At 45.2% G+C, this 26,578-nt stretch overlaps 1 protein-coding gene across 1 annotated transcript in view; it reads right to left on the bottom strand.

Moving 5' to 3' along the window:
- BUB1B (BUB1 mitotic checkpoint serine/threonine kinase B) overlaps window positions 1-15,726 on the bottom strand; it is a 66,258-nt gene extending 50,532 nt beyond the window's left edge. The window contains exons 1-2 of the mRNA XM_060096587.1: window positions 15,470-15,726; window positions 13,301-13,447 (exon numbers count right to left, since the gene is read on the bottom strand). Of these exons, the coding sequence (XP_059952570.1) occupies window positions 13,301-13,447; window positions 15,470-15,504 (182 nt within the window). The 5' untranslated portion in view covers window positions 15,505-15,726. The remainder of the gene's footprint in view (window positions 1-13,300; window positions 13,448-15,469) is intronic.
- Window positions 15,727-26,578: the final 10,852 nt, after the last annotated feature.

Raw genomic sequence — 26,578 nt, 5'->3', positions numbered from 1 at the left:
GCCACCAGGGAAGCCCTCACCTTCATTTTTATTCATTATTAAGTGTTTACTATCAACCTAGATAAGTGCACTGGAGTTTGAGGGTTTATTAAACAGAAAGAAAAAGAATAGAAACAATCAGGATTCTGCCTGATAATATAACAGGAGAGATAAAATATACAGAAATTAGAGAAATTCCAAGACAACATATAGAAAAGAAGTATTACACAGCAGTTTAAATCTCTGGAACAAGACTCCCTAGGTTCCAGTGCAGCTCTAGTAATCACTAGCTGAGTAACATTAGAAAAACTATTTAAACTGTTTTCAGTTTCCTCATCTATAAAATGGGGATAATAATACTATCTATCTTATTAGGTTGACTAGTCTTAAGTGTAGTGTTTAGACATAGTAAGTACTCAATAAATGACAGCTATTATTTTATATGTATCTGATAGTACTGAAGAAAAACTAAACACACATACATACAGATATATATAGAAATAAGAATCTTAAAGTTAAAGAAAAATTCCATGGGTAACATTAGAGAAGAATTAGACCACATATAAATTGGAGGAATGCTTCAGAGAAAGTGTGAAATATGACTTTGTAAAGAGCTGGGAAAGCAGAGGGCTAAGACTAAGTTAAGACTGACCAGTTAGAATAGAGGGGAAGTATTGGGTAATAAACCACAATTTAGATAAATGCTTAATCAATAAAAACTGTATAAGGGGTTATGTTTGACATAAAGAATAGTCCCTCACACAAAGGAATTTATGCCCTAATAAGAAAGCAATACATAAATGAAAAATTAATAACACAGAGCAGTATATTACAGTTGCCAAGAATGGATAGTAAAGGCTTTATGAAGTCAAAAGGAGGTATCATAGAAGCAATCTTAGAAGGTGGGACTCTGAAGGAACCATAAGATTTGAAAGAAAAAGGGAATTTTCCAAGAGAGAGGGAAATCAGTATTGAATAAAGTTGTCAAAATGGGACAGTTAACCCAGAGGGGAATTAAGCTATAACATAAAGTCAGTATTGGGAATAAATGGAGATATCTGGAGAGGTAAGAAGGGAATGCTTTAAATGTAAATTTAAAGAGTTTGGATTTTACCTGTTCAAGCCAGCAGCGGTTCTTCAATTGGAGACTACCTTGAATATGGTAAGTAAAGATTTCAAAAAGACTAATCAGGTAACACTGAGACAGGCTGGGACCTGGGACCCTTTGCTGCAGTGCGGGCACCTGGACAAAAGTCTCCTTGTGCAACAGAATACAAAGAAACTATAAGGGACTAAAAATAACTGTGTACATTTGCAGTTGGGGCAAATTATGAACAATAAGATCCAAAAAGACCAAAAACCCACCACTTCTGAGGTTTCAGGAACAAAAGCAGAGTACTGCTAATGATCCCTGCACACAGCACCGAGGGGGTGGGCAGATCACCCAAGTCACCCCTCTGGCCCAACCCTTGGACCCCCTCCTACCCTCACCCCATTTAAGAAACCAGATCGCCCCAGCTCAGGGGAACCTGTTATTTGTTTTTGCTTCCTGCAGCACGAGTCCCAATAAAGCCTTCCCTGAATTTCTGGTCTGGCCCCTTATCAATTTCTATTGAGTAAAGAGTCCAAGAGCCCTGGGTGGTAACAACACTATAAGAAAAGGAAAAATTAGAAAAGGGTACACAATTATGTAGCTAAGGGGACACAATTATGTACACTACTGATAAAAATCAGCAACCCTCCAAATTTATCTATGGATTCAATGCAATCTAAGCCAAATCCCAGCAGTCTCTTTTCTAGAAACTGAGAAGATGATTTTAAAATTTGGAAAGGCAAAGGACCAAGAATAGCCAAAACTATTTTGAAAAAGAACAAGAGTTGGAGAACTCACGCTACCTAATTCTAGTCTTTACTATATAAAGCTAATCAAGACAATATATAATTGGTGAAAAGAAAGACAATTAGATCAATGGAACAGAATAGAGAGCTCAGAAATGACCCACACATACACAGTCAAATGATTTTTGACAAGAGCCCCAAAGCAATTCAATGGGGAAAGAAAAAAAAAATCTCTTCAACAAATGGAGGCAGTACAACTAGATATTCACGTGGGGGTGGGGGTGGATGCGGAAGACCTTTTACTCCAACCTCACACCATACTCAAGGATAAATTTAAACATAAAGCTAAAACAATAAAGTTAGAAGAAATCACAGGAGAATATCTTTGCACCTTTGGGGCAGGAAAAGATTTCCTAGAGAGGATACAAAACCCACTAAAAGAAAGACACTAATTAATTAAACTTTACCAAAATTAAAAACTTCTGGACTTCCCTGGTGGCACAGTGGTTAAGAATCTACCTGCCAATGCAGGGGACATGGGTTCGAGCTCTGCTCTGGGAAGATCCCACTTGCTGCGGAGCAACAAAGCCCCTGTGCCACAACTACTGAGCCTGTGCTCTAGAGCTCGTGAGCCACAACTACTGAGCCCACGCGCCTAGAGCCCATGCTCGGCAACAAGAGAGGCCACTGCAATGAGAAGCGCATGCACCACAACGAAGAGTAGTCCCCGCTCTCCGCAACTAGAGAAAGTCCGCGCGCAGCAACAAAGACCAAATGAAGCCAAAAAATTAAAAAATTAAAAACTTCTGCTTGTCATATGGTACTGACACAAAAACAGAAATATAGATCAATGGAACAGGATAGAAAACCCAGAGATAAACCCATGCACCTATGGTCAACTAATCTATGACAAAGGAGGCACAATGGGGAAAAGGATATACAAAGGGGAAAAGACAGTCTCTTCAATAAGTGGTGCTGGGAAAACTGGACAGCTACAGGTAAAAGAATGAAATTAGAACACTCCCTAACACCATACACAAAAATAAACTCAAAATGGATTAGAGACCTAAATGTAAGACTGGACACTATAAAACTCTTAGAGGAAAACATAGGAAGAACACTCTTTGACATAACTCACAGCAAGATCTTTTTTGATCCACCTCCTAGAGTAATGGAAATAAAAACAAAAATAAACAAATGGGACCTAATGAAACTTAAAAGCTTTTGCAAAGCAAAGGAAACTACAAACAAGATGAAAAGACAACCCTCAGAATGGGAAAAAGTATTTGCAAACGAATCAACGGACAAAGGATTAATCCCCCAAATACATAAACAGCTCATGCAGCTCAATATTAAAAAAACAAACAACCCAATCCAAAAATGCACAGAAGACCTAAATAGACATTTTTCCAAAGAAGATATACAGATGGCCAAGAAGCACATGAAAAGCTGCTCAACATCACTAATTATTAGAGAAATGCAAACCAAAACTACAATGAGGTATCACCTCACACCAGTCAGAATGGGCATCATCAGAAAATCTACAAACAACAAATGCTGGAGAGGGTGTGGAGAAAAGGGAACCCTCCTGCACTGTTGGGTGGGAATGTAAATTGATACAGCCACTATGGAGAACAGTATGGAGGTTCCTTTAAAAACTAAAAATAGAACTACCATATGACCCAGCAATCCCACTACTGGGCATATACCCAGAGAAAACCATAATTCAAAAAGACAGACTTCCGGGTAAGATGGCGGAAGAGTAAGACGCGGAGATCACCTTCCTCCCCACAGATACACCAGAAATACAGCTACACGTGGAACAACTCCTACAGAACACCTACTGAACGCTGGCAGAAGACCCCAGACCTCCCAAAAGGCAAGAAACTCCCCACATACCTGGGTAGGGCAAAGCAGAGAGATTCCCGCACAGAGGAGCGGTGCCGAGCGGCACTCACCAGCCCGAGAGGCTTGTCTGCTCCCCCGCCGGGGCGGGCGGCGCTGGAGCTGAGGCTCGGGCTTCGGTCAGAGCGCAGGGAGAGGACTGGGGCTGGCGGCGAGAACTCAGCCTGAAGGGGGCTGATGTGCCACAGCTAGCCGGGAGGGAGTCCGGGAAAACTCTGGAGCTGCCGAAGAGGCAGGAGACTTTTTCTTCCCTCTTGGTTTCCTGGTGCGCGAGGAGAGGGGATTAAGAGCGCCGCGTAAAGGAGCTCCAGAGACGGGCGCGAGTCGCGGCTGAAAGCGCGGAGCCCAGAGACGGGCGTGGGACGCTGGGGCTGCTGCTGCCGCCGCCAAGAAGCCTGTGTGCGAGCGCAGGTCACTGTCCACACCGCCCTTCCGGGAGCCTGTGCAGCCTGCCACTGCCGGGGTCCCGGGATCCAGGGGCGGCTTCCCTGGGAGAACGCACGGCGCGCCTCGGGCTGGTGCAACGTCACGCCGACCTCTGCCGCTGCAGGCTCGCCCCGCACTCCGTGCCCCTCCCTCCCGCCCGGCCTGAGTGAGCCAGAGTCCCCGAAGAGGCTGCTCCTTTAACCCTGTCCTGTCTGAGCGAAGAACAGACGCCCTCCGGCGACCTACACGCAGAGGCGGGGCCAAATCCAAAGCTGAGACCCAGGAGCTGTGAGAACAAAGAAGAGAAAGGGAAACCTCTCCCAGCAGCCTCAGAAGCAGCGGATTAAAGCTCCACAATCAACTTCATGTACCCTGCATCTGTGGAATACATGAATAGACAACAAATCATCCCAAATTGAGTAGCCAGGAGTCAGTGCTGTGTCTCTGAGGTGGGAGAGCGAACTTCAGGACACTGGTCCACAAGAGACCTCCCAGCTCCACATAATATCAAACGGCGAAAATCTTCCAGAGATCTCCATCTCAACACCAGCACCCAGCTTCACTCAACGACCAGCAAGCTACAGTGCTGGACACCCTTTGCCAAACAACTAGCAAGACAGGAACACAACGCCACCCATTAGCAGAGAGGCTGCCTCAAATCATAAAAAGTCCGCAAACACCCCAAAACACACCACCAGACGTGGACCTGCCCACCAGAAAGACAAGATCCAGCCTCATCCACCAGAACACAGGCAGTAGTCCCCTCCACCAAGAAGCCTACACAACCCACTAAACCAACCTTAGCCACTGGGGACAGACACCAAAAACAACGGGAACTACGAACCTGCAGCCTGCGAAAAGGAGACCCCAAACACAGTAACATAAGCAAAATGAGAAGACAGAAAAACACACAGCAGGAGAAGGAGCAAGATAAAAACCCAACAGACCTAACAAATGAAGAGGTAATAGGCAGTCTATCTGAAAAAGAATTCAGAATAATGATGGTAAAGATGATCCAAAATCTTGGAAATAGAATAGACAAAATGCAAGAAACAGTTAACAAGGACCTAGAAGAACTAAAGACGAATCAAGCATCGATTAAAAACACAATAAATGAAATAAAAAATACTCTAGATGGGATCAATAGCAGAATAACTGAGGCAGAAGAACGGATAAGTGAGGTGGAAGATAAAATAGTGGAAATAACTGCTGCACAGCAAAATAAAGAAAAAAGAATGAAAAGAACAGAGGACAGTCTCAGAGACCTCTGGGACAACATTAAACGCACCAACATTCGAATTATAGGGGTTCCAGAAGAAGAAGAGAAAAAGAAAGGGACTGAGAAAATATTTGAAGAGATTATAGTTGAAAACTTCCCTAATATGGGAAAGGAAATAGTTAATCAAGTCCAGGAGGCACAGAGAGTCCCATACAGAATAAATCCAAGGAGAAATACACCAAGACACATATTAATCAAACTGTCAAAAATTAAACACAAAGAAATCATATTAAAAGCAGCAAGGCAAAAACAACAAATAACACACAAGGGAATCCCCATCAGGATAACAGCTGATCTCTCAGCAGAAACTCTACAAGCCAGAAGGGAGTGGCAGGACATAATTAAAGTGATGAAGGAGAAAAACCTGCAACCAAGATTACTCTACCCAGCAAGGATCTCATTCAGATTTGATGGAGAAATTAAAACGTTTACAGACAAGCAAAAGCTGAGAGAGTTCAGCACCACCAAACCAGCTTTACAACAAATGCTAAAGGAACTTCTCTAGGCAAGAAACACAACAGAAGGAAAAGAACTACAATAACGAACCCAAAACAATTAAGAAAATGGGAATAGGAACATACATATCAATAATTACCTTAAATGTAAATGGACTAAATGCTCCCACCAAAAGACACAGACTGGCTGAATGGATACAAAAACAAGACCCATATATATGCTGTCTACAAGAGACCCACTTCAGACCTAGAGACACATACAGACTGAAAGTAAGGGGATGGAAAAAGATATTCCATGCAAATGGAAACCAAAAGAAAGCTGGAGTAGCAATTCTCATATCAGACAAAATAGACTTTAAAATAAAGACTACTAGAAGAGACAAAGAAGGACACTACATAATGATCAAGGGATCAATCCAAGAAGAAGATATAACAATTGTAAATATTTATGCACCAAACATAGGAGCACCCCAATACATAAGGGAAATATTAACAGCCATAAAAGGAGAAATCGACAGTAACACAATCATAGTAGGGGACTTTAACACCCCACTTTCACCAATGGACAGGTCATCCAAAATGAAAATAAATAAGGAAACACAAGCTTTAAATGATACATTAAACAAGATGGACTTAATTGATATTTATAGGACATTCCATCGAAAAACAACAGAATACACATTTTTCTCAAGTGCTCATGGAACATTCTCCAGGATAGATCATATCTTGGGTCACAAATCAAGCCTTGGTAAATTTAAGAAAATTGAAATTGTATCAAGTATCTTTTCCGACCACAATGCTATGAGACTAGATATCAATTACAGGAAAAGAGCTGTAAAACATACAAACACATGGAGGCTAAACAATACACTACTTAATAACGAAGTGATCACTGAAGAAATCAAAGAGGAAATTAAAAAATACCTAGAAACAAATGACAATGGAGACACGACGACCCAAAACCTATGGGATGCAGCAAAAGCAGTTCTAAGAGGGAAGTTTATGGCAATACAATCCCACCTTAAGAAACAGGAAGGGCCTCCCTGGTGGCGCAAGTGGTTGAGAGTCCGCCTGCCGATGCAGGGGATACGGGTTCGTGCCCCGGTCTGGGAGGATCCCATATGCCGCGGAGCGGCTGGGCCCGTGAGCCATGGCCGCTGAGCCTGCGCATCCGGAGCCTGCGCGTCCGGAGCCTGTGCTCCGCAACGGGGGAGGCCACAACAGTGAGAGGCCCGCATACCGCAAAAAAAAAAAAAAAAAAGAAACAGGAAATATCTCGAATAAACAACCTAACCTTGCACCTAAAGCAATTAGAGAAAGAAGAACAAAAACATCCCAAAGTTAGCAGAAGGAAAGAAATCATAAAAATCAGATCAGAAATAAATGAAAAAGAAATGAAGGAAATGATAGCAAAGATCAATAAAACTAAAAGCTGGTTCTTTGAGAAGATAAACAAAATTGATAAACCATTAGCCAGACTCATCAAGAAAAAAAGGGAGAAGACTCAAATCAATAGAATTAGAAATGAAAAAGGAGAAGTAACAACTGACACTGCAGAAATACAAAAGATCATGAGAGATTACTATAAGCAACTCTATGCCAATAAAATGGACAACCTGGAAGAAATGGACAAATTCTTAGAAATGCACAACCTGCCAAGACTGAATCAGGAAGAAATAGAAAATATGAACAGACCAATCACAAGCACTGAAATTGAAACTGTGATTAAAAATCTTCCAACAAACAAAAGCCCAGGACCAGATGGCTTCACAGGCGAATTCTATCAAGCATTTAGAGAAGAGCTAACACCTATCCTTCTCAAACTCTTCCAAAATATAGCAGAGGGAGGAACACTCCCAAACTCATTCTACGAGGCCACCATCACCTTGATACCAAAACCAGACAAGGATGTCACAAAGAAAGAAAACTACAGGCCAATATCACTGATGAACATAGATGCAAAAATCCTCAACAAAATACTAGCAAACAGAATCCAACAGCACATTAAAAGGATCATACACCATGATCAAGTGGGGTTTATTCCAGGAATGCAAGGATTCTTCAATATACGCAAATCAATCAATGTGATACACCATATTAACAAACTGAAGGAGAAAAACCATATGATCATCTCAATAGATGCAGAGAAAGCTTTTGACAAAATTCAACACCCATTTATGATAAAAACCCTGCAGAAAGTAGGCATAGAGGGAACTTTCCTCAACATAATAAAGGCCATATATGACAAACCCACAGCCAGCATCGTCCTCAATGGTGAAAAACTGAAACCATTTCCACTAAGATCAGGAACAAGACAAGGTTGCCCACTCTCACCACTCTTATTCAACATAGTTTTGGAAGTTTTAGCCACAGCAATCAGAGAAGAAAAGGAAATAAAAGGAATCCAAATGGGAAAAGAAGAAGTAAAGCTGTCACTGTTTGCAGATGACATGATACTATACATAGAGAATCCTAAAGATGCTACCAGAAAACTACTAGAGCTAATCAATGAATTTGGTAAAGTTGCAGGATACAAAATTAATGCACAGAAATCTCTGGCATTCCTATATACTAATGATGAAAAATCTGAAAGTGAAATCAAGGAAATACTCCCATTTACCATTGCAACAAAAAGAATAAAATATCTAGGAATAAACCTACCTAAGGAGACAAAAGACCTGTATGCAGAAAATTATAAGACACTGATGAAAGAAATTAAAGATGATACAAATAGATGGAGAGATGTACCATGTTCTTGGATTGGAAGAATCAACATCGTGAAAATGACTCTACTACCCAAAGCAATCTACAGATTCAATGCAATTCCTATCAAACTACCAATGGCATTTTTCACAGAACTAGAACAAAAAATTTCACAATTTGTATGGAAACACAAAAGACCCCGAATAGCCAAAGCAATCTTGAGAACGAAAAACGGAGCTGGAGGAATCAGGCTCCCTGACTTCAGACTATACTACAAAGCTACAGTAATCAAGACAGTATGGTACTGGCACAAAAACAGAAAGATAGATCAATGGAACAGGATAGAAAGCCCAGAGATAAACCCACGGACATATGGTCACCTTATCTTTGATAAAGGAGGCAGGAATGTACAGTGGAGAAAGGACAGTCTCTTCAATAAGTGGTGCTGGGAAAACTGGACAGGGACATGTAAAAGTATGAGATTAGATCACTCCCTAACACCATACACAAAAATTAGCTCAAAATGGATTAAAGACCTAAATGTAAGGCCAGACACTATCAAACTCCTAGAGGAAAACATAGGCAGAACACTCTATGACATACATCACAGCAAGATCCTTTTTGACCCACCTCCTAGAGAAATGGAAATAAAGACAAAAATAAACACATGGGACCTAATGAAACTTCAAAGCTTTTGCACAGCAAAGGAAACCATAAACAAGACGAAAAGACAACCCTCAGAATGGGAGAAAATATTTGCAAATGAAGCAACTGACAAAGGATTAATCTCCAAAATTTATAAGCAGCTCATGCAGCTCAATAGCAAAAAAACAAACAACCCAATCCAAAAATGGGCAGAAGACCTAAATAGACATTTCTCCACAGAAGATATACAGACAGCCAACAAACACATGAAAGGATGCTCAACATCTTTACTCATTAGAGAAATGCAAATCAAAACTACAATGAGATATCATCTCACACCAGTCAGAATGGCCATCATCAAAAAATCTAGAAACAATAAATGCTGGAGAGGGTGTGGAAAAAAGGGAACACTCTTGCACTGCTGGTGGGAATGTGAATTGGTACAGCCACTATGGAGAACGGTATGGAGGTTCCTTAAAAAACTACAAATAGAACTACCATATGACCCAGCAATCCCACTACTGGGCATATACCCTGAGAAAACCATAATTCAAAAAGAGACATGTACCAAAATGTTCATAGCAGCTCTATTTACAATAGCCCGGAGATGGAAACAACCTAAGTGTCCATCATCGGATGAATGGATAAAGAAGATGTGGCACATATATACAATGGAATATTATTCAGCCATAAAAAGAAATGAAATTGAGCTATTTGTAATGAGGTGGATGGACCTAGAGTGTGTCATACAGAGTGAAGTAAGTCAGAAAGAGAAAGACAAATACTGTATGCTGACACATATATATGGAATTTAAGAAAAAAATGTCATGAAGAACATAGGGGTAAGACAGGAATAAAGACACAGACCTACTAGAGCATGGATTTGAGGATATGGGGAGGGGGAAGGGTAAGCTGTGACAAAGTGAAAGAGCGGCATGGACATATATACACTACCAAACGTAAGGTAGATAGCTAGTGGGAAGCAGCCGCATAGCACAGGGAGATCAGCTCGGTTCTCTGTGACCGCCTGGAGGGGTGGGATAGGGAGGGTGGGAGGGAGACGCAAAAGGGAGGGGATATGGGAACATATGTATATGTATAACTGATTAAATTTGTAAAATAAAAAAATAATAAAAAAAAAAAAAAAAAAAAAAGACACATGCACCCCAATGTTCATTGCAGCACTATTTACAATAGTCAGGTCATGATAGCAACCTAAATGCCCATCAACAGACGAATGGATAAAGAAGATGTGGTACACATATACAATGGAATATTACTCAGCCCGAAAAAGGAACAAAATTGGGTCATTTGTAGAGGTGTGGATGGATCTAGAGACTGTCATACAGAGTGAAGTAAGTCAGAAAGAGAAAAACAAATATCATATATTAATACATATATGTGGAACCTAGTAAAATGGTACAGATGAACCGGTTTGCAAGGCAGAAATAGAGACACAGGTGTAGAGAACAAACGCATGGACACCAAGGGGCGAAAGTGGTGGTGGGAGTGGTGGTGGTGGGATGAGATTGGGATGGACATATATACACTAATATGTATGAAATGGATAACTAATAAGAACCTGCTGTGTAAAAAATAAATAAAATTCAAAAATAAAACAAAAAGAAAAAACTTTTGCTTGTCAAAAAATACCACCAAGAAAATAGATAGCCATGGACTGGGAGAAAATATTTGTAACACATACATTTGATAAGGGATTTGTATACAGATTATATAAAGAACTCCTGCAATCCAATTTTAAAACTAGGCCAAATATCTAAACAAATGCACCACAAAAGAAGATATATAAAAGGCCAACAAGCAAGTGAAAAAGTGCTCACCATCATTAGTCACCTGGGAGATGGGAAGCAAAACCATAATGAGGTACTATTATACACTCACCAGAATGGTTAAAATGAAAAAAAAAATGACCACATCAAATATGGGAGTGGATTTGGAGCAAATAGATTCTCATACATGGCTGATAGGAGTGTAAAATGTTACAACCTCCTTGGAAAACCAGCAGTTTCTTAAAAAATTAAACATACATTTATTCTATGACCTAGCAATTCTATTCCGAGAGAAATGAAAATCTATGTCCACAGAAAGCCTTATGCAAGAATGTCCATAGCAGCTTTATTCATAAAGCACATAATTAGAAAGAATCTACTTGTCCATCAACTGAATGGATAAACAAATGGAATACTACTCAGTAATAAAAAGGAAAAATCTACTGATACATGCAACATGAAAAAGGCTAAAAAACAAACTGAAAGAACTGTAGGATTCCATTTATATAAAATTCTAGAATAAACAAAAGTAACCTATGGTGATAGAAATCTAATCATTGGTTGCTTCATGAGGGAGAGGAAGGCTGATTGGGAAGGGGCATGAGAGAACTTTCTGAGGTAATAAAAATGTTCTGTGTCTTGAAATGTCTTAAAACTAACTAAAAATATGAGCATTTCACTGCATGTAAATTATACTTTAAAAATAAAAATCACATGGGCTTCCCTGGTGGCGCAGTGGTTGGGAGTCCGCCGCCGATGCAGGGGACATGGGTTTGTGCCCCGGTCCGGGAGGATCCCACATGCCACGGAGTGGCTGGGCCCGTGAGCCATGGCCGCTGAGCCTGCGCGTCCGGAGCCTGTGCTCCGCAACGGGAGAGGCCACAACAGTGAGAGGCCCACGTACCGCAAAAAATAAAAAATAAAAAAATAAAAATCACAAATCCTTAGTAATTGACTAAATAAAATTAGAGTGAGAGGGCAGTGAGGTAAGATCATTCAGTTGAGTTTTGGTACCATTAATCAAAATGGAGTAGAAAAAGATAGGTCATTTATGAGAGAAGAGATTCAGTATTTAATACATTAGTGAAACAGTTATCTAATTATGTTACAGGTAGATAAAAAGGCATTTATCGATAGAAGGCAAGTAAGAAATGTAAATAGTAGTTAAACAATCCTGGAAAATTTGCATATGGAATGAGAACGGAGGACAAAGAACAGAAACTTAGGTAAAATGCAGTAGGAAGCCAACAAGAAAAAAGGAAGAGTAGTTAGTGACGTGGAAGAACTACTACAACATCACAGAACCAAGAAGCTTTAAGAATAGAACACCATCTGTGAAACAAAAACCATAAAATTCAATGCTTTTAAAGATCTAAAGAGATGAACACGGATATTCACCACATTCTATCAAAGTTATGATAATTTGGGGACTTCCCTGGCCATCCCGTGGTTAAGACTCCGTGCTTACACTGCAGGGGGTGTGGGGTGGATCCTTGGTCGGGGAACTAACATCCTGCATGCCGCGTGGTACGTCCAAAAAATTAATAAAATAAATAAAGTATGTATAAAAAATATGACAATTTGCCTATAATATCAGAATTTTGTCATGAGATTGAAGGTAGAAACTGATACTTTACTTTTTTGAAAAAAGTATATTTATCAAAACATTTGTCAGAGGAGAGCAAGTTCCATAGGTCCATTTGAATAATGCAGTGGTATTTTTCAGCTTTTCATTATCCTGAGTTTGTTAAATTCAGTTTCTCTGAGGTTTACATTTTCTTTGGAGACCACTATTTCTTTTTGGCACATTCCCGAAAATACTTTCCTAGAAAGTTAATAATTTAGTACACATAAAAGATAGCAGATTCACTCTCCCTCAGTACTCAGAATCCAAAGAAGCAATTTCATTAACTGATTACTCTCAAAGAGTTCATTCTGCTTAGGGATCCAGAATGACATAATACTTTTGTGAAATATTGTAAAATGATACTTGCTTTACTTATCAGTTCCCCCTGTATGAGGAATATTTCTATTGATACAAGAGTTCGGCTGCTCCACAATGAAATGAAATCCTATAGCTCTTGTTCGTAAGTGCACTTGAGGAGATCTTTAGATAGCTGTTGTGTGATGAGAAAGCAGGAGGGGAACAGATTCTCATCCTACCAGCTTTTGAAGAGTAGTTTAGTACTCCTCATGCCATACTGCACGGGTCCACACCCACATTACCTACCAAACTGGGGATGAATGATGACAGGTTGAGCCCCAACCATTCTACCTACCGTTTCTGTTGCTGAAGAGTAGTGTTACAAGCAGATTCTTGCTGTGCCAGTGCTCCCTGAAGTGTGGACATGATCCGCCCCTGCCTTAAAGGTTGGACATTTTCTTTACTCAGCTCCCATTCATCTCCCTCCAAGGACATGACTTGACTGCGAAGAGGGAAACAAAAGTAAATCTCATACCAACACTGAGTTATTATAACACTAGATTATTGTAAATGTTTTCAGAAAAGTGATCATGATCTTTGGGTTGAATATAGTGGGTTGGCACGTTAGTAGTGTTATTATACTCCTAAGCTTCTGAGCCTTTCTGTGACCTGGTTTCCAAGTTTATGGCTATACTCTTGCCTAATGGAAGAGAGAACAGGGCTAGGGTATTGTGAACAATATTATAAGAGGAAAGTTTATGGCAGGAAGAAAAAAAGGGAAAAAAGTATTATAAATTTGGTAAAGTAGACAAAAAGCAGTTCGATGCCTACCACTGAATGCATCATCTAGTTTAATTTAAAATTAGCATCGTGTTTATCAGACTAACACCCCATGTTTCAACTGATGACTTAAAACTGAAGTTTATGTATATGGGTAGCCAAGAGCAGAAGCAGACAAAAATACAGTTTACTGGTCACAAATGGCTCCCCCCATTCTATCAATTCTATGGGGGGAATCCCCAAAAGTTTTTTGGAGATAATCACCACAAAGGGTATGTACTCTGAACTTCAGAGCTCTGCAGTGGTCGAAGAGAAGCTTACTTCTGGGTGAGAGACACTATTTCTGGGTTTAAAACAGATAGGCGGGGCTTCCCTGGTGGCGCAGTGGTTGAGAGTCCGCCTGCCGATGCAGGGGACACGGGTTCGTGCCCCGTTCTGGGAAGATCCCACATGCTGCGGAGCGGCTGGGCCCGTGAGCCATGGCCGCTGAGCCTGTGCTCCGCAACGGGAGAGGCCACAACAGTGAGAAGCCCGCGTACCGCAAAAAAAAAAAAAAAAAAAAAAAAAATCCAGAAATTAATCTCTTCTCACCATCTCCACTGTCTCCAGCCTGGCTCAGGCCACCATCTTCTCTTGCCTGGAATATTTCAATAACCTCTAAACTGGTCTCCCTGCTTCCACCCTTTTCTACCTTTAGTCTTTTCAACACTGCAGCCAAAGTGATCCCATTTAAACACATGTCAGATCATGTCTTTCCTCTGCTCAAAACCTTCCAATAACTTTCAACTACAGAGTAAAAGCCAAGTCCTTACAATGCCTGCATCCTCACTTTTACTTTGCTTCCTTTTATTCTCTGGTTCATTCTGCTCCAGCTACTGGCCCAGTACGCCTCCCTCCCGCAACTCTCACCCTCCAGCCTTTGTACTTCCCCACTCCCGCCCCCAGATCTATGCAGGACTAGCTCTTGAGTTTTCTTCAAGTCTTGACCCAAATGACACCTTCTCAGTGAGGCCCTCTGTTCAAAACTATCGAAAGTTGCACCGCCCAAAAGTGTTTTATTTTTTTAGTACCGACCACCATCTAACTTTTAGTTTATTTATCTTGTTTATTGTCTGTTGCCCCTACCCTCATCCCACCCCAGAACTTAAGCTTCAGGAGGGTAGGAGTAAGAGCTTATATATGTATAAATAAGGAAGAGCAGCCAGCATGCAGACAAGGGCTTTTCAGATTTCTAACTATGCTACTAGCTTAATGCTAGCATCTACCATGTGCTGAGCACTTACTTGGAGGCAGTTACTTTACAGATACTTTGAATTCTCCCAGAACCCGGCATGGTAGCGTTAATAGCAGCGTTTTCCATATTAAGACATGTCCAAGGTCAAAAAGCTAGCAAACGTCTGGGCTGAGATACCAACACAGACCACACGACAAATTCCAAGCTCTTTGGCCCTGAGAGCTGGCGTCCCACAGCCCCTGGCGTCCCACAGCCTCCTTGGCTTTGAAGCTGGATGCAGCATGATTCTCACGCGCCCTCACTCCACTGAGGTCGGTGCTAACCCTGCTCTGCGCCTTCACCTCCACCACTTGCGTCCGACTCCAGCAGGGAGGAGGATCCGGCCGGGCCTGCTCTTCTCCTGACCGTGCCGGTGCTCTCCTGGGCTGCTCTGAGCGAAGCCTCTGTCACCTGCCAGGCACCCTCGGGGCTCGCAGGCCCAGCTCCCGGCCGCCCTTCTCCGGTACCTACCTCGGAGCACCCGTTTCCTTCTGCATCGCCGCCATCCTGCATTCCCGGCTCAGGGCCTCGTCCTGCCCCAGGCCTTTCTTCAGGGCCGCAGACCGCCTGGGCCTCCTTCTGCAACCTGCCCTTCGAGGTACTGAAGCGACCGGAGGGCGCTCCCGAAAAAACCACGCACCTGACTCCCTCGCGAACCAGCCACCTCAAGCCCTCACGCCAGCCGCCAAGTTTCAAATTTAACGGTCCCGCGCCGACAACGGGCTACGCCCCTCCGCTCCTCCGCGCTCGCGCCTCCAACCCAAGGAATTCTGGGACTTGTAGTTTACTCCAGGTTTAGTCCACGCTGTCGCGGTGCATAGTGGGAGTGGTAGTTTCCGGGGGACTGTGGCTGTCCAGGTGCTGCAGATTTAGGAAGTGTAAATTCTCTCCAGGTGCTCTCTGTGTCCAGGCTCTAGAGCTAATCTTTGAGCCTAGCGAGGGACATTTTAAGCACCAGGATTCTCTGATGTCATGAGCATAGTGAGATCTTTGAGTGCTTGCGCTTGGCCTGACTCTTTTCTGGGGTGGCTGGCCAGGCTATGACCACCCCTCTGCCCCAAGTCTCACACATGTCCTGAGCTCTTAGGGCGGCTCTGACCCAGCTGTTTCCTGCCCCACGCTTGAACTGAGAAAAGCCGGATTTTAGTTCTGTAAGAATCGTACCAAATGTGCAACCTTAGGCAAGCCACATAATCTCTCTGACCTTCGATTTTCCTCGTCTATAATGCGGTGATATTGCGTTGCTTTCTCTGCTGCACAGTCCCAGACAGAAAATGCAGCTATTGCACAGCTCCCTAGGTTTTACCTCTTTTCCCCTTCAGCAGACCAGCCTCCACTGTTCTGATTTCCTAAGGAAGAAACTATGGTAGCCTCAGATGTGGCTGGGAAGCTGAACAAGCCCAGCTACACTGGAGTCCTGAAAGGCTCTCTAGAGCCCTTAATAGCTAAAGCACACCATGAATCTCTGAGGGAGGGGGTGTACTCTGTCTTCTAATGCTGCTCTAAGAAACTACCATAAACTTAGCAGCTTAAAACATCACAAATTTATTACTTTGCAATTTGGTAAGTCAGAAATTAGACTCGAGTTTCACACTAAACAAGGTGTTGGCAGGACTTTGTTTCTGGAAGCCCTTCAGGAGAATTTGTTTCTTCTTTTCCAGTTTTTAGAGACATTCATGGGTATTCCTTAGCTTGTGGCCCCCATCCTCATCTCCAAAGCCAACAACATAGCATCTCTCTGACCCAGTGCCTGTCATCACATCTCTTTCCCTGACCACAGTCAGGAAAATCTCTCTGCTTTGAAGGACTCATGTAATTATATCGGGCCCATCCATATAAACTGTCTCAGGGTCCTGAACCTTAATCACATCTGCTAAGTTTCTTTTGTCATGTAAGTTGACATATTCACAGGTTCCATGGATTAGGAATGCACATCTTTGGGGGCCATTATTCTGCCTGCCACAGGGAGTGCTAAAATATGTTGGCATCTCTAAACTTATTTGACCATAAACCTTTTCACACATCTTTCAGAACAGATTTTGGGCTCTTTGTGTTTTAACAGTAGGTCCCAGGAGAAGAAAATTCATAACGGAATAAATCTTTTTTTTTTTTTTTTTTTTTTTTGCGGTATGCGGGCCTCTCACTGTTGTGGCCTCTCCCGTTGCGGAGCACAGGCTCCAGACGCGCAGGCCCAGCAGCCACGACTCACGGGCCCAGCCGCTCCGCGGCATGTGGGATCCTCCCGGACTGGGGCACGAACCTGTGTCCGCTGCATCGGCAGGCGGATTCTCAACCACTGCGCCACCAGGGAAGCCCCGGAATAAATCTTAATGGTGGAATTTCAGGTACAGTGGGAACTGGTAGCATTTGGGGACTAGCAAGCCTCTCATTTTCACCCATTTATATGCAAAGCCATACCTATGTGCATCAGTGGCTGTTAGAGGGATTTAGGTGTCAGAAAATCTATGATCTCTTGCTTGGTCTTGTGGAGATGTGTGTGTTCTTGATTGTCAAAGGCTGATTTTCCCCAACTTTGCCTTCATGGGTTAGGCAAAGTCCTACTTTAGCAGGCTAAACGCTACAAAGATGAAAACCTCTGGGTCTCCAGGGAACCCTTGGACGAACTGCTTGTTTACTGTGCAACCACAGGAAGAGAGAGGGACTATCTGGGGGTGGGAGGAAGGTCAAGAGAGACCGAATGAGGGTGTGTGTGTTCAGGGCCTGAAGGAGACCACATCTGGCAAAGCAGCATCACCAAGCTGGCCTTTACCCCAGCAACAGATCAGCCAATCAGAGCAGCAGCTGCGTCTTTTATTTACCAGTGATGAGGTAGAAGAACCAATGAGAAGGAGGCATAATAATCCAAACCATCTTGTGTTGCCAGGAGGAAGGGAGGTGAAGGGTGAAAAGATGCATTAGCCCCAAGGCTGGAGGCTACTGGCTGCTGCCTAGTTGCATCTCACAGTAGCTGTTATTACAGGGTATTAGGGAATCTCCTAGGGGCTGGGTCTCTCTCCAGTTCCATGGAAACTTCTTTCTGAACTCTGTTTTTGCTTTTCTGCAGAACCACCCTAATTTTCATGGGTCTTCTCAAATCATTGGAAATTGCCTGACCCACAATGTCCACACTGATATATGTAAAAAATATACACACTGAACAAGAAGATATCAGTTATCAACTTTTCTGCATCTGGCAGAAAAGGACCAAAAGGTCAGAATGGACCACAAGCTGAGAACAGAAGCAGTCATATGGCAGGGCTGTTAAGATACAAGTTAAGATGTAGAACTAAATAAGCTATGTTGCTAATAAGAAGTACAAAATTCGGCTCTTTTGCCCTGGAATTAGGCTGACCAGAGTTTTGTGCTCCAGGGAGGTCTTGGAGAATCTAGAAGCTTCCCAAATATTCATCATTGTGCTCAATTTGCACATGAGCTGATTCAACCTCAAGGAAATAAAGTGTCGATGAGAGTCAGCTATTAAGGAAGAATAGAGTAGGATCTGAATGCTGCCAGCTTCTAACTTCAAGCCCAGTACTCTGGGCGCCACAAACCTAAGCTCTAAATTAAGGGATTCAACCTTAATTTATGTTTAATTCATTCAACCCAAGTTTATGTTTAATAAACATCAGCTTCTGGGTGCCAAATTCTGGGGGAGGAAACCAGCATCATACGGAGTGGGAGCCTCCACTTACCCTAACATGTATTTACCTGTATAACAGGTATTTCCAAAAAACTATGGGTGGGGCCCCTGGCAGGCAGTTTTGTGTGCTTTTGAGGAAGAAGAATGGTGGAACCACGGACTTGGGGAGAACTGGAATGGGGAGGGCCACTTGATATCTGTCTTGAGCAGTGACCCTTCCTTGGCCTGGCCCCAAGGACCCCTGGCCTTGTAGAGAGAGGGCTGGTAGGCAGAGGCTGTAGAAGTTGGTACTGTGTGATGCTGGGCTCCACCAGCTCTGTCTTCATGCCCAGGTGCCAAGGGTACAGCCCAGCTCCAGCATCTCAAGTTCTGGCCATTCTGAAAACACTGGGAGGCCACTCCTGGACTCGGTCATCAGCACCCTCACAGCAGGATGCAGCAGAGGGGACATACCCTCCAGTGGCCTCAGAGGTAGAGGCCATCAGCCAGGAAGCTAGAGCAGGAAAGGAAGAGTATGGCGGTTACTGGGTGGTGACAGTGGGGAATGGACTGGTTTGTGAGCACCAGAGCTCTGGAAAACACCCAGATGACCTGGGGGAGGCTTTGAAAGGGAGGCTGATTCAGGGCTGCATGTATAGCTGTTCAAATTATGCCACAGGGCTTTCCCTGGTGGCGCAGTGGTTGAGAGTCCGCCTGCCGATGCAGGGGACACGGGTTCGTGCCCCGGTCCGGGAGGATCCCACATGCCGCGGAGCGGCTGGGCCCGTGAGCCATGGCCGCTGAGCCTGAGCATCCGGAGCCTGTGCTCCGCAACAGGAGAGGCCACAACAGTGAGAGGCCCGCATACCGCAAAAAAAAAAAAAAAAAAAAAAAAAAAATTATGCCCCACCCAAGAGTGCCTGGCCAGAGGCATGAATGGAGACACTTTTTCCTGCTTCATTCACTCAGAGTAGGCACTTAAAAAAATTCATCTGCCCAGAGGGGCCTCCTTTTCCTAATTCACACAAATTACTGTGTGTGCCAGATCATGACCCTGGGCCTGGAGATCCTATGGAAGAGCCAGTGGAATTTTCATTACTCAAGTTCATGTGGCTCCATAACACTGAGGCTTGAGGAATGAGTTACGTACTGGTCTGTCCTTATTCGAGGAGGTATTGATGCCATGACAGGGTGACAACAACTGGGATGGCACTTGGCAGAGCCAACCAATATGGGAAACTGACAGGAGGATGGAGTGTGTAGGCGTGGGTACCCCACCTCCCATTGCTTGTACACCTGGCAAGCTTCCTCGCTCCCTCTCTCAGACGTTGCCTCCTGGGGCCTGGTGCAGACCGTGGAAAGTTTGCTTCTGACATTCTGAGGGGCCCAGCTATGGGAGACATTCTGCGGATCTGGGCTATGCGCTGCTTTTCCAAGAAATGGTCAGAGGTCAGAGGCCCCCAGGCTGAGACAGGATGAGATGAGTGGAAACAACTTAGTTTGGCTGAATGTGGGAGCCAAGCATGGAAATGTTTGGACTGTACAGTGAGAAGTGGCCATGGCTAGATGTGAGGTGATTCAGAGAATTAAGTGAGGTGACAAGCTATCTGGCCTCTGCTGCCACCTCCACCTTTTCCCCTGAAGGCTGTCCTTTTTTGATCCTTGCTTGGAGGTGTGGGTCCTCTCAGGACTGGTCAACATTCTTCCTTCCTTAAAACAATTCTGAGACTGAGGGCCAGTGGGAAACCTGGTTTCCCCGTGGGAAACCAGAGCAATGTTAGAGGAACTCTTCACATTTCAGAATCCCAGGTTCACTCCTGGGCTAGAACATATCAGTGAGAAGAACCCCAGGCTCTTGAGCCAGATCAAAACCACACAAGCTTCCTTTCTCCACAGAGGTCTTCAGGACGTGTTGCCTCTGGGAAGTTGCAATGTCTTTCTTGCAACACAGGCTCCCAAACTGAAGGAGGGAGAAGAGAATCCAGGGACAGGCAGAGTTAGAAAAACATCATCTCTTAACAGCTAAAGACAAAAGTGACAGCTAAAGACAATCTGATCCTGTTTCTGATTTTCTATCCAGCCTCTTTATAAGGAGTTAGAGAAGGCACTGGGCATGCCAAGAAAAGTGGCAGGGACGTTTGCCAGCTGTGGTCCTTGTGATTTCACCAGGGGACCTCTGATATTCGAAAGGCTGGCTTCTGCCAACTGGGAGACGTGTGTCTGGAACAGACAGACCCTGGCCATATACTACCTATGGTGGCTGTCATGGGGAGGACCCCGCCTCACAGTCAGGTATGAGAGAGGCTCAGGCCTCCCATCTGTTGGTGGCAGTTTCTTTCTCAACTGCCAACAGATATTGGACCTGCTGGCTCCTCCAAGCAGCCAAAGGCTCTGCGTTCCTCCTTCCTCCGTGTGTCCCTCGGCCTCTCAGCTTACCCTTCCCCCTCCCCACGACCTCAAGTCCATTCTCTACTTCTGTGGCATGACCTTGGTAGACCAAGTACTCCAGGATGTCCTTCATTCACTCAACAAACACTTTATAAATATATCATGTCAGGTGCTGTACCTGACAGGTATGGACACATTTTCATATAAGTATGAAAAATAGCACAAGTCCTATGCTTGAAAAAACAATCTATAGCATGGCAGCTTATGAGCTAAAACCCAGCATGTGCCTAGAGTTAGGGGAACTCAAAAGAGGATACAGTTCCTTCCTCTGCTTGGGGGCTGGGAGAAGGGGAGGTCAGAAAGAACTTCCCAAGAGGGGTGTTGGAAAATGAGTAGGAGATACTGGAAGGAGAGGAAGTGGCTTCTAGGCAGAAGGAGCAGCACAGGTAACGTGCCTCCCTGAGAAAGAGAGAGTGTGCAGGTGTCTGGGGGGCCTGAAGGTAGTCATAATGGCAGGAGCTTAGGAGGGGTATGTGGACCTGGCTGCGGATGCCGCCACTCACTGCACCTGGCAAATGGCAAGGTTGGAGGGCAAACCCAGCCCTTCCTGCTCCAGCCTAGGGCAGGCGTCCAGCTGCAGTCTGGAAGGTGGATCTCTTCCACAGAGCTCTCAGGTTTCCCAGCTACTGAGCCACCTATTCCTCCCGGCTCTGGGAAGGGCCTGAGGATCCCTCTCCCCCATCCCAGGTGAGAAGGAGGCAGGGCAGGGCACAGAATGGGCACCTCGCCCACCTGGATGCCTTCCCTTCCTCACCTCAGACAGCTCAGACGGGCCTTTCGGATGCCCACCTGTTGTCATTTATTTGCTTTATCTCGACTAGGCCACTGAGGCTGCCCGGACCAAGGGGGACTGCCCCAGCTGGTCTGACTGGTTGGGCTGCAGTCGCAGCTCTGTCCCTTGCACAGGGCTTCTGTGTCTCCCCTGCTCCCCTCCTCTGCTCCGCCCCTCCAGCTCTGCCATGTTCCCATTGGCTGGGGTGGCTCCTCCAGGGCCAGCGCTCCTCAGCTGGTACCCTCCACCCCTCGGGGATGTGGTGAGGAGCACTGCGGTGTTTTAACTTCTGCATCTTTCCTTGCCTCCTGGACCCATCTGTAGACTGAGGCAGCCCGCTGTCGGGCAAACTGTCCATACTGCAAGAAACACTCCCCTCCAGGGGTTTGTACCCTGAGGTGGTTCTGCTCCTCAGAGGGCATCTGGAGGGTGCGGGTAGCTCTGATTGCCTTGGAGACCAAGGAGCACTGTGTGGGCATTTAATGGGGATGGGGCGGGAATGCCCTGTAAAGCAGGGGACAACCCAACAGAACAATGGATTGTCCCCCCCCAAAAGGCAGTAACTTCCCTTGTTGGGAGACCCTGCTTCGGGGCCCACCTTATTCACAGGGTGCAGTTTGTGTAACCTCTGCAGCAGGGTTCGTCACACTTCATAGCGCATGAATCACCTGCGGATCTTGTTACAATGCAGATCCTGACTCAGTAGGCCTGGGTCTGGGCCTGAGAATCTGTATTTCATATGAGTTCCCAGGTGTTTTTCACACTGTTGGTTCAAGACCACACTTTTCAAAGCAAGGCTTTACAGCACAAATGTGCATGTCTTTTCTTTTAAGGGGGGCATTTTATCTGCAGAATTTGTTGAACTGGATATTGCCAAATGTTTGTTTAGATTAGTGGTTTTCAATGGGGAGTGATTTTTGCCTCCTCCCTGAGGGGACTTTTTTTTTTTTTTTGCGATACGCGGGCCTCTCACTGTTGTGGCCTCTCCCGTTGCGGAGCACAGGCTCTGGACGCACAGGCTCAGCGGCCATGGCTCACGGGCCCAGCCGCTCCGCGGCACGTGGGATCCTCCCAGACAGGGGCACAAACCCGCATCCCCTGCATCAGCAGGCGGGCTCTCAACCACTGTGCCACCAGGGAAGCCCCAAGGGGACATTTTTGACTGTCACAACTAGAGGAGCGGGGGCACAGGTGCTATTGGCATCTAGTGGGTGGAGGCCAGGTATACTGCTGAGCATCCAACAATGGACAGGACAGTTCTGCACAACAAAGAATGATCCAGCCCAAAATGTCAGTATTGCCAAGGCTGAGAAACCCTGGCTTAGATAAAATGTTAAAACAATGAGAAAGATATTTGTGGGTGATCTGACTTCATAGCAAGTTGGTGACTCCAGCCACAATGCTGTGAATACGTGTCATCCACTGAGTCTGGGGCCCCTCTGAGCATAAGCACATGCAGCCAGTTGGAAATCAGAAGCGCTGGGTTGTGGTCCTGGTGAGTAAACTCTGGTAGTAGGTGTAATAATTCATCAGCCTTGGAGAGCCAATTTTTATATTTTTAAATAAATTTATTTATTTTATTATTTATTTTTATTTTTGGCTGCGTTGGGTCTTCATTGCTACATGCAGGCTTTCTCTGGTTGTGGTGAGCGGGGGCTACTCTTCATTGCGGTGCGTGGGCTTCTCACTGCAGTGGCTTCTCTTGTTGCAGGGCACGGGCTCTAGGCGCATGGGCTTCAGTAGTTGTGGCTCGCAGGCTCAGTAGTTGTGGCGTGGGCTCTAGAGTGCAGGCTCAGTAGTTGTGGCACACAGGCTTAGTTGCTCTGCGGCACGTGGGATCTTCCTGGACCAGGGCTCAAACCCGTGTCCCCTGCATTGGCAGGCAGATTCTTAACCACTGCACCACCAGGGAAGCCCTGGAGAGCAAATTTTTTAAAAATCTATGGAGGGTAGTGGGTGGTGGGGAGAGGGATCGGATGAAGGAGGAGCACATATGTAGAGGTGGCTGTGGTCCATATTTTAGTTCTAGCACTGGGTGTTCATGGGTGTTTTTTATATTATTTTGAAATAAACAATTTATTAAACAGAAATAAACACAAAGTTGGGCCACGCCTGGATCGGTGAAGAAAGAGAGCCATAGACAAAGGATTGTGATTAATCCAATGTACCTGGGGTTAAAAAAAAAGGTGAACTTGCAGGGTCAGTGACAAATAATAAAGTGATACCATTATATTCATGGCAAAAATATCTGCGAGGGGGAGAGAATGTGACAGGTTAAGCAAAAAGACAAAAGTAGGCACCCTGGGAAGATGCCGCTTGCCTTGGGTCTGACTCTTTCCTTGCACGGGCAGAGCGGAGGGGGGTCTGGAAGGCGCGGGAGACAGGCTCTTCCCTCTTCTGCTCAGTTTTAGCCATGCAAGGACTGTCTCATGGGGTATCACAGTAGAAGGTCAATGCCTCCAGGCCACATCCTGACAACCTGCTGCCCAGAGGTGCCTTCCATCAGGTGCCCTGGTCTGCCCTCCGGGAGCAAGGTGTCCGTCCCTGCCCCAACCCGACTCTGAGATCCACAGCCTGGCTGATCATGCTCAGCTATTCAGCTAGCCAGACACAGGCAGCTGATGGTGTTTTCTCTGGCAGCTTTCTGCGTCCCACAATTCCCCAGTGTCTTTATGTCCCCTGTGTTCCGGTTACCCAGACTCCTAGCTTCCTTTCTATTTCTTGCAGAATCTCAGTTAGTCCCAGAATACACAATTCACCTTGCTTCAGACTTTCTTTCCTAACCACGTCAACACTGACCTCCCCTTTGCCCCTTCCTCCAGACACCTGTCTCTGAGGCCCGCTATTTATAAACACCAGAGAATTTTCCTCAATGATGCTGATGGATTTTTTATTATGATAACATCCCCATGTGGTTGTATGCACATTTTAACAGGAGATATCTGCACAGCTAACACCTCAATCCAAAGAAACAACTCCAGAAGTGGGAGGTCTTTGGTCTATGATGGGAGTTAAAAATCGCCGAGTGTCAGAATGAGAAGAAGTCTTGAGATCTTCTAGTGCAACTCTTTCAATTGACGGACGAGGGAACCAAGGTTCAGAGAAGTTATTTGGGGGCTTCCCTGGTGGCGCAGTGGTTGAGAGTCCGCCTGCCGATGCAGGGGACACGGGTTCGTGCCCCAGTCCGGGAAGATCCCACATGCCGCGGAGCGGCTGCGCCTGTGAGCCATGGCCGCTGAGCCTGCGCGTCCGGAGCCTGTGCTCCGCAACGGGAGAGGCCACAACAGTGAGAGGCCTGTGTACCGAAAAAAAAAAAAAAAAAAAGAAGTTATTTGCTAGAAGGTCACACAGTATAATGGGGGCAAAAGTGACAGCACAACCCAACTCGCATTCCTTTATTCAGTCACTCGCTTAGTCACTCAGTCAGCAAATCCTTATTGAGCATTTGCTACTACATGCCAGGCACCAACTGCGCGATGGGGTCACAAATAGGATGCGATCCTTGTCCCAAGTCACACTGAGCCTAGCAGGTGACTACAGCCTAGGGGGAAAGAAAATTGCAATACAGTGGGGTCAGTGATTCAGCAGAAGTATCACATTCGGCTTGGACACCTGGAGGAGGGAGAGAGTAATTCTGAGGAAGACTTGGCAGGGCAATCTTCTGACCTTGTCTAGGGTTTCTCTCCATAACTCTCACCAAAGGGGGGACCTGGACACCAGACAGAAACTTGGAGCTACTCCACGGTGACCAGAGAAATGATTGTCTAAAATAATAGTAGTGATGTGTAGTGAAAGGGGGCACTTTTAAAAATTATGCTTGGGGCTTCCCTGGTGGCGCAGTGGTTGGGAGTCCGCCTGCCGATGCAGGGGACACGGGTTTGTGCCCCGGTCCGGGAAGATCCCACATGCTGCGGAGCGGCTGGGCCCGTGAGCCATGGCTGCTGGGTCTGCGCGTCCGGAGTCTGTGCTCCACAACGGGAGAGGCCACAACAGTGAGAGGCCCGCGTACCGCAAAAAAAATAAAAAAATAAAAAATAATTATGCTTGGGTAGCAGTTGTATATTATGCGTTGGCATTGTCCTAGGCAAACCCGGACACAAGGTCTTCCTAACTCTGGGGTGGTACCCATTGGACCCGACTCCTGCCGGCCCTCCATCATGCTGGGGGATTGCAGTCTAGGATAACTTCTACCATTCTTAGCAGCCAAGTGGTTCTGCTTCTTGAGATTGAATCACCAGGCGCACAGTCCTGCCTACTGGCCTCTGAGGATGGCCCAAAAGCTGATAAACCAATCCTTCTCGCCCCTCACCTTCCACCCCAGGCAGAGGATTTGCCTCTCTTCTCTTTGTCCCTCATACCTTGCAGAGGGGGTACAGGGATGATTCTATGAGGACTGTGGAGCTGTCCTTGTTCACGATCTCAGCTCCAGGGAAAGGGAAGCACTGTGGGCTCTTCCAGAGAACACTGGGCCTGGGTTTGAGTCTGGTGTTTTCTTACCTTAAAGGGAAGGTGTTTGGATCCTCTACAGCCTTACTAATCAAAGTGTGGTTTACATTGTAATTAGATCTCCAGGTGATTCAGTAAGGTTTGAGCACACTGTCTTAGGCATTCAACATAACACTCTTTAAATGTTGGCTTGAGCCAGGAAGTGGGTATACAGTATGGATGGTTAGAGGCAATGCAGTTTTGAAATGACATGCTTTGTGAGTCTGTTTTACTGTCCCCATTAACCATAAGCTCT

Source organism: Mesoplodon densirostris, chromosome 4, assembly GCF_025265405.1.
Source record: "Mesoplodon densirostris isolate mMesDen1 chromosome 4, mMesDen1 primary haplotype, whole genome shotgun sequence".
In the NCBI taxonomy this organism is placed as follows: Eukaryota; Metazoa; Chordata; class Mammalia; order Artiodactyla; family Ziphiidae; genus Mesoplodon; species Mesoplodon densirostris.
Note: the sequence above shows the minus strand (reverse complement) of the source record. Positions and strands in the feature narration are given on the sequence as shown.